Raw genomic sequence first — 12,586 nt, forward strand, 5'->3', positions numbered from 1 at the left:
GTGGGGGTGCTGTGCGCGGCCGGGGGGGGGGCAAGGACCGGGTTAGGGCAAGGGTGCAAGAACAGCGTTCAAGGGCAAAACACAGCGCAAGCGTTGGATTGGGGCGGCGGCATGAGGGCTTACGGTGGGGCGCCCGTGAGAAATTGTGAGCAAGCAGCACGGGTCCAACAGCTCGCCCCCCAACCCATGCGTGCGTGGGTGGACTCTGGCCGGGCGCAGGCAGGCCCCTTGCCACGCAGCGCGGAGTAACCCTTCCCCCCACCTTGCTGGATGTTGACGTTGCCGGTCAGGCAGCATGGCAGCGACTTGGGCTTGGTGAGGCTGGCCGGCTTGAACTTGGAGGTGGTCACGTTCACCTTGCACGTCGTGCCACCGCAAAGCGAGCCGACTGTGTTGCACAGGCCGGCGGCGGCTGCGAGGGGGCGGCAAGGGGTATTGCGTGTAATGACGCACGTGGATTTACCACACGAGGGCAGCTGGATGCCGCGACATTGTACAGCTTGCCGCGCTGTTTGCATGCGTACGTACAGTACCCTGCGAAACAGGGACAGCTTTCTTTTTCGCCCCTGCAATCCTTGCAGCCCTGCCCAAGCTGGTGCCCCAGCTGGCTTTGCCCTCCCTCACCTGGCAGGTTGATGCAGACGACCGTGCTGCCAAGCGCCTTTGATGTCGAGGTCTTGGGCGCAATCCTGACGTTAGCAACCACTTTCCTGCTGGCCTTGTTGATTTTAAACCCAAACGCCGACTTGGCGTTGGTGCCATCAGCAAAGGAGAGGGAGAAGTTGCTGGTCAGCCCCTTCACGATGCAGGTCGGCACTGCGGGATGTGACGGATGGGAAGCGCAGGGGAATTCTTCAGTGTGAGATTCATACGGTTCCCTGTGTGTTGTGTTTTGTGTTTGAGGGGGGGATGTGAGGGCCTCGGTCCGCCTGTGGGCATCCCCTCCTCGCATCGCCGGCCTGCCTCAAACGCCCCAACAACTGACCGCCTGCAGCTGGGCTTCCAGCTGGTGGCCCCTGGCAGGCTTGTTGGTGTGCGACGGCACTGCGTCGGCCCCCCTCCTGCCCCACACGCTCGCGAATGCATGCACGCACACGTAGTGCTGACACCACGCCCAAGATCAGAAGCGCCACACCCAGCCGGGCACAAGCAGCGGGCAGCCCTTGCTCGCAATCCACGTGACTGACAAACCCTGGTGTACGCACCTATGGCAATAGACACAGTGCTCAGCCTGGTGATGGCGCTGTTCTTGCAGCACAGCGCGGTCGAGTTGCAGGGGCTCGCCGCGGTCACGTTGAAGCAGAAACGGTTGTACAGCGTCTTGGGCTTCTTGATGTAGCTGAGGGTGGTGTTGAGGACCTTGGAGGAGTACTGCAGGTCAAAGTTGGTGCTGGGCGTGGAGAGGTTCCCCGCGTAGCACGACTGAGCGGCGGCCGGGGCTGCGATGCATCGTTTGTGGGGGGGAGAGGTACAGGATGCGGCGCGAGGTGGGTTTTAAGGGCAGGTAGCGAGTGAAGGTGCGGATTGCAGCCGTGGGTAGCCGCATGAGCATGTCAGGGCACATGGCATATATGAATGGTGTTCATGATTCGCAACAGTTGTTTCCTGAGGGCACTGCACGCCTGCGCGGGGCCCCCCCGCGTCCTCACCCAGCAGCGTCAGCAGCATCACCAGCGCAGCGCAGATTGCGGCGGCTTGCACGCCGCCGGCACGCTTTCCATCCGCGGCCATGGTCGCTCCAGTACAGTGCTAGGCGTTCTATCTGCGCTGAGCGGTGGTTGACTTGGGCATGGTCAGTGCGAGGATTGTTCCAATCCTGTGACCATGCATCACCCACATTTGGGAGCGCGGCCTAAAGCGTGGCCCAAAGCGTCCCCCCAGGCCGGCTGCTCTGCTAAGTACTTACCAACAAATCACCACAGGGTTGGTGCTAACAGCGTGTTTGCGGACCACTGAAGTTCTGGTGGAGGTTGGTCGCTCGACACCAGCGTTGTATGGTGGCGTTTATGAAGGCTATCAAGCGGCCACGCAAGGTTGTCGTGATATGCTTGATCAGAAGTGATTGCTCGCTCTTTTTGATACGCCGTCCGAGCCTCCACCGAGTGACCCCGTCGTGGCTGAAGTGGCCGGAGAAGTCCACGGTGAGTCGGTGAGGCCGCGGGTGGAAAACAGGGACGTGAAGGCAGGGGTATTACGGAGAATATAAAAGCCGTCGACACGTGCTGAGCACAGCATCGGCGTTCTCGGGGATCTCTGACCCAGATTCATGACGTGCTTCCAACGCAGTTGCTCGTGGGAGTGTTTGCTTGCCGCCGCTGCGCGTACTGTACACAAGCTAGGATTTCTGCCATGAAACCAGAGCTGAACAAAACCACAAGTATTCTGGCCTTGCCTAGCTGGGGAGTGGCTTGTCCGACCGTGAGTGGCTGTCAGAAGCTGGGGCCTAGTGGGCTGGGCCAGGTCCAAATGTACTTTGGGCTGCTGGCATGCAGCCCTCGACTTAGCCTACAGATCGTGCCCTATTACTGGCTTCTTGCACCTCGTATCTCAGCCTGAGATGCTCCAGCACCTCTGACAAGCAGGATGGGCCATAGGACGCGGGGGCTGTGCCCAAAGCGTCAATGCCTGCGAGCTGGGCATGCACTCTGCAAGATATGCTGCCAGTGAAGCTAGGCACGAAGCAGCGAGTTGGGAAGCACCTGCGCACTGCCAAACATCATGTTCTTGATTTGAAAAAAATACCATGTGTATGACCCGCTGGTTTCAGTGTTAGCAGGGAGTTCTTGCTGTCGCTATGCGCGTCACCCGTGATGCATCACGCTCACACCTGCACACATCACAACCACTCCAAGAGCCTGCTCACCCATAGGCCGAAGGACAAGATGTTTCATGGCTCCACAGTTACCCACATCTGAGCCCATCCAGGCTCTTCAAAATGCAATCCATCCCATGGGATCGAGCCGGAGCAGGGGTGAAGTGTGCGTTTTGCCAGTGGGCTGGTTGGCGGGGAACAGGCCAGAAGTGCTCATGCCAGGACCAGCTGCACATGCACAAAGCCATGATGGGCGCTTCAAACACTTTGCATGTCCTGTTTGCAAACAGGGTGCACATTTATGTATGAAGTGTTAGAGTGAGTGTGAGGGGTCACATGCAGCACTTCACATCCAAATTGAATAATGAGGTTGAGTCCGGCAGGGCAAGCTCTTTGGTGGGCCTTTGTCGCTCCTCAAGCGACAAAGGCGCATGTGCCCGACAACACTCTGGTCGATTGCAGTCAAGCGTGTCCATCCATGCGCTACAGCAACGGCTCCATCACACGACAATCGAGTTGCAGTGCGCAAGCCGATGCAATGTCTGGGCCCGCGTGGGACCGAGCTGTGAACACCGCCAGCAACCTCGGGAGATCAGGCAGCAGGTCAAGGCGCAGACGGCACCAGGCAGCTGCGCCACGCACAGCCATCCCGCCCGTGACGAGCCGCATTGTGGTGGTGCCGCCACCACGACAGGCGGCGCCGCAGGCCAGGGATTGTGCGCAGTGCCCCGCGCCGTGAACACACGCACCGTCACCGCCGATTTGGGGCAGCCTGATGCGTCGCCCACGCCTTGAGCTTCCGGGGCAGGCTTACCCCACGACTGGCGCTGTGAGTGTGTAGGTGAAGTTCAGCTGGTTGTTGGCATAGTTGGGCTCCTTGATGACGCACTGCAGGGACACGCGCAGGGGCAGGTGGGAAGGGGGGGCAGAAGGCACAGGGCTCTTTGAGTGATGATGAAAGGACATGAGCGAAGAGATGGAGGGTAACAAGTGACTGGTGGGCGGGGCCGCAGCTGCGAGCTTGATTGCACATGGCTGCGTGGTGGGTGCAAGCCCATTTTGCTCATCGCAGCACACACATGGCCTAAATGCTGCCTTCATCCATCACAAGGGCAAGCTACTGGCACATCGCCGTATCAATCGTCGCAGGGCGGCACGCATCCAAGCTGCCCACCATGTAGTTGACAGCGATCCAGAGGGTGTAGGTGCCGGCAGAGCCCGCAGCCTGGAACCCGTTGAAAAGGGACGTCGCCGTGGCGCCGGGGGCGATCGGGCCGGCCCCCCAGAAGCTGGAGCCCGAAGGGCTGTTCAGCGCGGCGCTGCCGCACGCCGCTGGCGAGGTTATGCCCAGGAAGGCGCCCAGCGAGCCCGGGTCGCCTGCGGCGTTGCCGATCTGCACCACAGGGCAGAGCGGCCGGGGCATGGAAGGGTCAGATGGGGTCTCAAGACGCCTTGCAATTGTGATCAAACTAAAGGCATCGATTGCATTGTGCCTTGGTGCTGATGCAGGCGAGGAGATAGGCAGCAGCGTGCACCTGAACGTCATGCTCACGCCTGCACACATTCTTCATGAACGAGCATGCGATGCAGTGGAAAACGCGGCAGCCTGCGTGGACAGCAAACCTTGGACGGTTCAACGATTGGGCACATGCACCAGCCCCCCAAATCACACACACACACACACACACACACACACACACACACATGCATGCACGATCATGTGGGTTTGAGCGTAATTTGTGCGACACTGAGCAGACGACAGATCTGGCAATGTCCCTTCCGCCCCGCTCACGTTTGTGACGGTAAGGTTGAGCGCAAACGGCCCGTTGATCTGCAACAGGGATCCCACGCCAGGCACGGCCTCTGCGGCGCTCAGCACGAAATCGGCGCCCAACACAGTGTACAGGAGGGACCCCACGTTGTCCGCCTTGCTGGACTCTATGAGCGCGCAGTTCCCGTCGAGCACCACCTTGAGCGTCTTGGCGCCGAGCAGGAGCGGCGCCGGCACGCTCAGCGTAACGTTGGCGCTCGAGCCCACGGGCAGCGCGGGCAGGGGGATGCTGGCGTCGCCGGCCTCCCCGCAGGCCGGGGTGCCGAGCTTGTCAGCGAAGGCGGTGACGACGGCGGCCGACGACGAGACGTCGGTGCCGTTGTTGAGCACCTCGATGGTGAGGTTCAGCAGCTGGCCCAGCGGCACGCCCGCGGCGAGGCTGGGGTCGGCGAGGAGAGACTTGATCACCAGGTTGGCGGTCGGGCCAACGGGGGCGGCGATCTGGTAGGCGAGGGCCGCCACATTGTCGGCCTCGTTGGACTCGGCCACGCTGCAGGCAAAGTCCACGATCAGGCGCGCAGTGAGGGCGCCCAGCGTGCTGGGCAGAGACACGGGCACCGTTATCGGGGTCGACGCGCCCGCCGCGAGCGCGGGCACAGCGCCGGTGATGGTGGCGCCGGCGTCGTTGCAGACAGGGGCGACGAGCTTGTTGAGCCAGAGCGCGTAGGTGGTTGCTGCCGAGGCGGCGCTGCCGGCGTTCGTCACGAAGAACGTCAGGTTGGCCGTCTGGCCTGGCAGCAGGGTGGCGGGCAGACCGGTGTAGCCGGTGATTGCCAGAGCCGACGCGACGAGGTTGCTGAGGGTCGCTGGGACCGTGGTGTTGCCCGGGTTGGTGGTGTTGGTGCCGGGGTTGGTGGTGTTGGTGCCCGGGTTGGTGGTGTTGGTGCCGGGGGTGGTGGTGTTGGTGCCAGGGTTGGTGGTGTTGGTGCCGGGGGTGGCGGCGACGACAGTGTAGGGAAGAGTCAGCTGGTCATTGACGTCAGATTTCTGCAAAGGGGGGGAGCGCATGGGGGGCGGACAGCGCGCGCACGTGAGCAAATGTGTGGGCGTTCGTGTGGGGCTCGATCAAGGGAGGCTATACCAAGACAGGAGACGAGGCGCAACAACGTTGTGTTGCAGAGCGTGGTGGGCTTCTGGGTTTCTTTCTGAAAGGTGTCGATAGCAGCACGCGCTCCAACTGGCAGCTTTCTTGCGCCTATGACCGCTGTGTGCTATCAACTATCAACTTTGCAGGCTCTGAGGTTGCCCTTCCGCCCGTCAATTGCTGTGTCAATCCTTGGGACATTGCAAAGCCGGGGCCAGACCCGTCACTCGCAACATGCCGCGCGGCCGGCGCCCCCTGCCCCTGCCACTCCCGCGCCCCTAGCCACGCGCGACCGCCGCACCTCCTGCAGATTGCAGAAGAGGTCCGAGAAGGCCCGCAGTGTCTTGTTGCCAACTGTCCCGGCCGTGAGGCCGAAGTTGACGGTGGCGCTGGCCCCGACAGCGATGGGCCCGGTCGTGTTGGTCTTGTCAGCCGCTTCGCCGCACGCGGCGGTGGCCGCCTTGTCAGCATACACGCCCACGATGAAGGGATCGGAGGCGATCTCGCCAGTGTTGGTGACGGTGACGCGGGCGGTGAAGGGCTGGCCGGCCACGGGGCTGGTGGGGATCAGCTGGATGGCGGTCACTGCAAAGTCGGCCTGGAAAGCTGCGAGGGCCGGTGGGGGGAGGTTAGCAGGGGCCGATGAGAGCGCATGGAAAGGGATAGGGAGCAGGCCCAAGATAGCAGCGGAGGCATGGCTGTTTTGACAATCTCAGGTTGATACCATCCCAAGAGTTGTGTTTACACTCTCAGAAACGTGCTTGCTGCCAGGGGCTAGAGGCGCGTGGTTCTGAGTGAAAAGGGAAGCAGGCGGGAAGCTGGGCCTCAGGGGGGTCATATGGTGCTGCCGCTGCCGCTGCTGCTGCTGCTGCTGCTGCCGCTGCTGCTGCCACTGCTGCTGCTGCTGCTGCTGCTGCTGCTGCTGCCACTGCGGCTGCTGCCACTGCTGCTGCTGCCACTGCTGCTGCTGCCACTGCTTCTGCTGCTGCTGCTGCTGCTGCTGCTGCCACTGCTTCTGCTGCCAATTCTGCTGCTTCAGGTGCTGCTGCTGCTGTTGATTCTGCTGTAGCTTCTGCCACCTTGTAGCAGGCGCACCTGGCAGGATGTTCACGTTGCCCGCGAGGCAGCATGGCAGCGACTTGGGCTTGGTGAGGCTGGCCGGCTTGAACTTGGTGGTGGTCACGTTAATCTTGCACGTCGAGGCTCCGCACAGCTTGTCAACTGTGTTGCAAAGACCGGCGGCGGCTGCGCAGCAATGCATAGTGGGCGGTGGGAGGTCAATCCGCGGTCCCATTTGAGGACGGTCAACAACTAGGAGGGGGAGCCTATGATTGCAGATCGCGAGTCAACAAGCGCGGGTACATCGTCCACCAGCGATGCCGCGCACACCTGGCAGGTTGATGCACACGATTGAGCTGCCAAGAGACTTTGCCGTTGCGCTGGTGGGCGCGATCTTGATGTTAGCGGCTGCACTCTTGGACGCCTTGTTGATCTTGAAACCGAAAGCCGACTTGGCGTTGGCGCCCTCCGGGGTCGAGAGGGATACGTTGCTGGTCAGCCCCTTCACGATGCAGGTTGGCACTGCATTGCAAGGTCAGGGCAGCAGTGAAGGTGTGGTGCATGGTTGAGGGCGCGATGCAAGGGAGTGCTGGCTTGGACGGATGCGGACGAGTCCAGGCGCCTCCTCCGCAGCTGGTTCGTGGTGCTCGTCATTGCAGCCTGCCCTGCTGGCAGGCTACAACAGCAATCCCCTTCACACTGCCCGCGACCCACCAATTGCAATAGACACGGCGCTCAGCCTGGTGACGGCGTTGGTCTTGCAGCAGATCGCGCTCGAGTTGCAGGGGCTGGCCGCGTTCACGTTGAAGCAGTACCTGTTGTAGGTCGTCTTGGGCTTCTTGATGTAGCTGAGAGTTGTGTTGAGGACCTTGGAGGAGAACTGGACGTCAAAGTTGGTGTCGGGTGTGGAGATGGCCCCCGGGTAGCACGTCTGGGCGGCAGCTGCGGTCGAGTTTGGCGTCGGCATTGGGGTGCGGCGCGTCAGGGCGGTGGCACGAGGCTGGATGGCCAGTGCGCCCTTCACACAGGCAGCGCAGACAGCCCGCTGTCGAGCTGCACAGCCGTACGCAACAAATAAAGAATGCCACTGGTGAGTGGTATCTGCACCCATGCGCTGTACAACGGCCTGAACCCCTGCCATCCTCACCGAACTGCGCCAGCACCGCTGCCAGCACGACCGCCAGGGCCACTCGCCCGCTGCCAGGCTGCTGGCTGCGAGTAGTCATTGCAATTGAACTGGTAGAACGCCTTGATCCCTGCGGTATCCAGGGGCCACGACCATTGCAACGGGAGGGACTGAGGACGGGGACCGGCCACCCACCACAGGTGCGCAGTGAGCCAGTGACCCGTGTGGAGGCGAGCAGGCCACAAGCCCGACGTGGCGAGCAAGCTATAAATAAGTTTGATGACTTGCTCCGCGCATCCTCACCCGACCACGTCGGTGACGGCTAGCGATCTGGACCGCCTTGGTGGCAAGGCGAGGCGCACCTCGGCGAGATGTTCTTACACCCACGGAGATTATATTCTCGATTTCCTTGTGTGCGAGTATGGCACGTGCAATCGAGTGGTCAACAAACGGGCCACTGGCTGTCTGTTCCCGCCCGGGATTCTTTTTTTGCTGCTCGTGGATCGGGAACCTTGCAGTCGCTGAACATCACAATGTCCGTGATCGAAAGCGCGCTAAGTTTTGGTTGATGGTCGCATCTCTTTCCTTTGGTCGGCTGGCCAGGGTGTCACCACCCCTGCGTGGTCAGTTGTCAACCGGGCGTGTGTAGAGACTCCCTTGCTGGAGCAGGGGGCAGTACAGCTGTCCGCCACGTCTGCAATCTTATGTGCATCCATTATCAGCGCAGTTGCTGTTGATCAGTATTTGCAAGCAAGTGCAGGGAAGGTGTAAGCTGGCGTGATGGGTTACCTTGTGCAGTGGTGCGTTACGGTGTGGGTGCAGTGGGGCCATCAAATTGCATTACATGTCTGGGTGGTACTGTGGTGAAACTGGCCCAAATGATGGTCTTTTAAGGGTGAATCTGCATGGTCAGGGGTATCCGACATGCTTCGTGCACACTGCTGCTGGCAACACCTGCTGTGTGGGGGGTGTCCAGTGACGGCCAGCCCCTCGACAGACGCGAACAAGTGCATCGGCACTCGTTAATGCCTGCACGCTCAGCGGTCATTTAATACCTTGAAAGCTGAGCCGCTGAAGTAGCAGGTGGCCCGCAGCAAATGCCCAGGGTGCTGCTGCATTGCCTAGCACAATTAGGAGTAGGATTTGGATTGTTACACGATCCCCACAGTCGCCCGCTCCTGGAGCCATCCAGGCTCATGGGATGTAGCATTGCAGCATCAGTGTTGTGTGACTGGGACTTAAGTGGCCAGCGTTCGCCGCTCATAGCAGGTGTGCGCAAAGGCCCCACAAGTTTGCAAGTCTGCGCTACACACACAGGCGTGCATGCGGGCACGTGAAGGCAGGCTTACAAACAAGGGTGCGAAACGCAGTGCGGCATGTTTGAGCTTGGCAGCTGTCCGCCCTCAGCGCCAACGCGCGTGCCTAGAGCTTGGGCGCCGGCGCGCCGTCGGGCGGCGCGCCGGCCTAGTCGGGCGGGCGCATCCCGCGCCCCGTGCCCTGCCTGCCCATCGCTTGAGCTTGGCGGCTGTCCGCCCTCCGCGCCCACGCGCCTGCCTGAGTGATGCTGGGCACCGGCGCGCCGGCACATGTCAGGCGGGCGCAAGCGCCCTTTGGCAAGCAGCAGCCGTCCCAGGAGCCCGGGTAGCCGTTCCTGCTGGGGCCGCCGCCCTCGATTCAGATCAACATGGCTGAATACAGGAGCCAGAGGCGTCGCCCCCCCTTGAAAGCCATGTATGACATGTTCAAAGGGAAGTTCCTCAGCACTGGCAAAGCCTGTTGCAGTGTACCAGTAGTGTGTGTGATGCTAGCAATCCCTGGGTGTCCAATATGTGCAGATCTTGTTGCCGTCGGTTGCAACGAGTGGCAACGAACGCTGGTGGCTGGCCAGCGTTGGTTGTGGTTCCCAGTGTTGATCGCCAGTCTCGGTGGCGCCAACGAATGCGACGGGCCTCTTTCTGCCACCTGCATGAGCTGGTCAAACTGCTCGTATGGAGGTGCACCTGTGCATGGGCCGTTTGACCAGCTGCGCATGGGGGCCACCGCGCGGTCCTATACATACACGTATGCTTGCACGCCTGCCTCCAGCGTGCAGAACCCACCACATGTGGTTTAGACCTGGGGCAGCCCGCGCTCCCCTAGACTCATGTGCCAGCGTCCTGCTTTGGTGAACCGGCGCGGTGCAGCGATGCGCATCCACCTCAGTGACCTACTCCTCAGTGCTTGCCATATGGGCGGGACCGCGGCCTCCAACAAACTCGTGCCAACACTGGTCTATCATTTTGGTCGACGCCACCGTCCTTTCCCACTCCTCTCCATTTCTGGCGGCATCTCCGGCCCCTGGACTCGTTGCGGTCGTTTCAGCAGCAGCCGGGCCTTCACTAGAGCTTGCCCTCACCTGCAGCGGCTCTGCACAAGGCCGCATGCAGCACTCATTCGGATGCAGGTGCCCCCCCCATCTCCCTTCTGGTCAAATCCACGCCATTGGCATCGCAGCCTCCTGTCTGCGCAGCCGGTGTGAGAACCAAGGCTCATCACGTGGTGCTGGTCAAGGGTGGCAGCACCTTTGGCGGGGCCCTGCAAGCCGGCCCTCCAGTCCTGGATGTACGCGGGCATGACAAGACTTCATACCTTCTCGCCCGCCCTATGTTCCCTTTGCTCTGCCTAGGTGCCTGCCGCTGAGTTCGACAGCGTCCATCCGTAGCGGGGCGGCTGGAGGGACGCTTGCTGCAGCCTCAGGCAGCGAGCGCCCGGCTTGCGCTCATGTGACATCGCGGCTGCAGCTAGCAGCCCAGACACCAGCTTCGCTTCGATTGGTCTCGGCAGCGCCCCCCAGACTGCCCGTAGTGCTGAGACAATTCCTGCGGGACACCTGGAGTGTTGCGCCGTGCGCGGCCTCGAAGGCGCTGATGATGCATATGCAGGCCCTGCTGCAGTGTTAGTTGGGGGTTGTGGCTGCCTGCCTGCCACTCAACCTGGAGATCCTGAATCTGCAGACATCCCCACTGATTGCCACATTTTACACAGCACAAAGCATTAGAGGAAGGGGCCAACAGTTTGACGACCCAGGCCGCTCCATGCGATTGCAGGCATTGTGTTCAAGGTCAGTATGAGGGGAGGTCCTCTATCTGAGCGGCATTGGCTCAAGAGACGCTGGGCAGGGCAGGAACCAGACATCGAGACTAACGGCCCAAGAGGGGACCAAGGGATCTCTTCTTATTTGCAAAAATGGTAAACAGGGGAGAAACTACTGCCGTAAAACACCTTTGTACGAGGTCAAGGTCAGGAATACGAGGTCAAGAGCCCGGTTGCTGCGGGCATGTGCTGCTGCTGTCGCCTTGTACACTCGCAAGGCGGTGTCGCAGCCTGGGGTGCCAAAGGCTCTGCTGGAGTTAAGGGGAGGCACGTAATGAGAGGGGTGAGGAGAAGGGTTGGGGTGGCGCAGTGCAGGGGTGCGTCACGCAAGGCGAGTGACAAGCGCGCTCCGAACGCAGCCGTGCGGGATAGGCATTAGCGTGCAATGTGATGGCAGATTGTGACGTAATGGCGGTCTGCACACCGGCAAGGTAGCTGCAACGGTGGCCGCGCCCCCCCTGCCATGCTGCGGCACCGCCCCTTGCCACCCACCTGCTGATTGGTTGAGCTCTCAGGTGTGCCCGGCCAGGGCCCGTTGTTGAAAGAGGGGCGCCGCAGCTGTCCAAAGGGCCGCAGACGCGGCGGGCGCGCTCCAGCTCCAGCGCTGCCGGAGAATCACCTCAGGAAGCGCCCTCCAACGCTGCGATTCACGGGGGCGAGCCGGGCGAAGGCGGGGACGCGGCCACAGAGGGTGCGCCTGCTTCCGCGCAGACGGCGCTGCTCGCCAACCGATCGTGCTGGTGATTTGCAGCGGCGCCGCCGCCGACGCTGCGACGCTCCTCAAGCAGCCATCAGACGTGTATCAGCGTCTAACGCGGCGAATGGTCGAATAACATCACACCACGGACGTGACGGACATGCGCCGCACGCGGCCGAAGGAGGGGTTCGTGATCACGTAGGTATTGACCGCCCGCAGCGCCGCGCCGCCGCACCCGCCCGCGCCAACGACGCCGGCGGCGCCCGACGCGCGCGCCGGCCGGCCCCCTTCTTTCGCCGGCTGCCCGCCGCCCGCCCCGCCCGCGGCCGCCTGCTGCTGCTCCGACTGCTGCTGTTGCTGCTGCTGCGCCTGCTCCTGCTGCTGCTGCTGCGGGGGCCCGTCCTTCGGCCGCGCCCCCCCGCCCGCGTCGCCGCCGGGCGGCGCGAGTATAAGCCGCTGGCAGATCCTCAGCAGCCCGTACGCAGAGCAGAGCCCGACGCAGCCGGCGGCGGCCAGCCACGCGCCGCCGACGCTTGCGGACGCCCCGCCGCTCATGAGCAGCAGCAAGTCGTCTGCAGCGGAACCCAGGTAGGCAAAGAGGCACGAGTAGAGCAGGGCCGCGGCGGCTGAGGGCAGCGCATAGGGGACGAGGCGGATCGAGGTGGCGCCCATTACGTAATTCATGACCTGGCGCGCGTGAGGATTACGCGCACGCACGCGAGTGTGTGTGTGTGTGTGTGAGAGAGAGAGAGAGAGTGTGTGTGTGTGTGTGTATGTGGAGAAGGGAGCCTGCGGTGCACACCTGCCGGCGCACGGCGGCAAGCGGGAGCTGAACTGCCCTAGCG

General features: G+C 62.1%; 3 protein-coding genes across 3 annotated transcripts in view; all 3 read right to left on the minus strand.

Annotated features, from left to right (window-relative positions):
* Positions 1–1,731, minus strand: part of MNEG_0990 (hypothetical protein) — a gene marked incomplete at both ends in the record, with an annotated part of 6,160 nt that extends 4,429 nt beyond the window's left edge. The window contains 4 exons of the mRNA XM_014050526.1: positions 263–412; positions 625–816; positions 1,206–1,439; positions 1,650–1,731. Coding sequence (XP_013905980.1) covers positions 263–412; positions 625–816; positions 1,206–1,439; positions 1,650–1,731 — 658 coding nt within the window. The remainder of the gene's footprint in view (positions 1–262; positions 413–624; positions 817–1,205; positions 1,440–1,649) is intronic.
* A 1,891-nt stretch (positions 1,732–3,622) lies between these two features.
* Positions 3,623–8,012, minus strand: MNEG_0991 (hypothetical protein; the record flags this gene model as incomplete). Its single annotated transcript, XM_014050527.1, has 8 exons — positions 3,623–3,700; positions 3,987–4,205; positions 4,605–5,630; positions 6,029–6,333; positions 6,823–6,972; positions 7,117–7,308; positions 7,501–7,728; positions 7,934–8,012. The coding sequence occupies 8 exons, from the start codon at positions 8,010–8,012 to the stop codon at positions 3,623–3,625; spliced, it is 2,277 nt and encodes a 758-aa protein (XP_013905981.1).
* Positions 8,013–11,879: 3,867 nt separating this feature from the next.
* The window catches only part of MNEG_0992 (hypothetical protein), a gene marked incomplete at both ends in the record, with an annotated part of 2,220 nt that continues 1,513 nt past the window's right edge, over positions 11,880–12,586 (minus strand). Inside the window, one exon of the mRNA XM_014050528.1 lies at positions 11,880–12,428. Coding sequence (XP_013905982.1) covers positions 11,880–12,428 — 549 coding nt within the window. The remainder of the gene's footprint in view (positions 12,429–12,586) is intronic.

This window comes from Monoraphidium neglectum, assembly GCF_000611645.1.
Source record: "Monoraphidium neglectum strain SAG 48.87 unplaced genomic scaffold scaffold00092, whole genome shotgun sequence".
In the NCBI taxonomy this organism is placed as follows: domain Eukaryota; kingdom Viridiplantae; phylum Chlorophyta; class Chlorophyceae; order Sphaeropleales; family Selenastraceae; genus Monoraphidium; species Monoraphidium neglectum.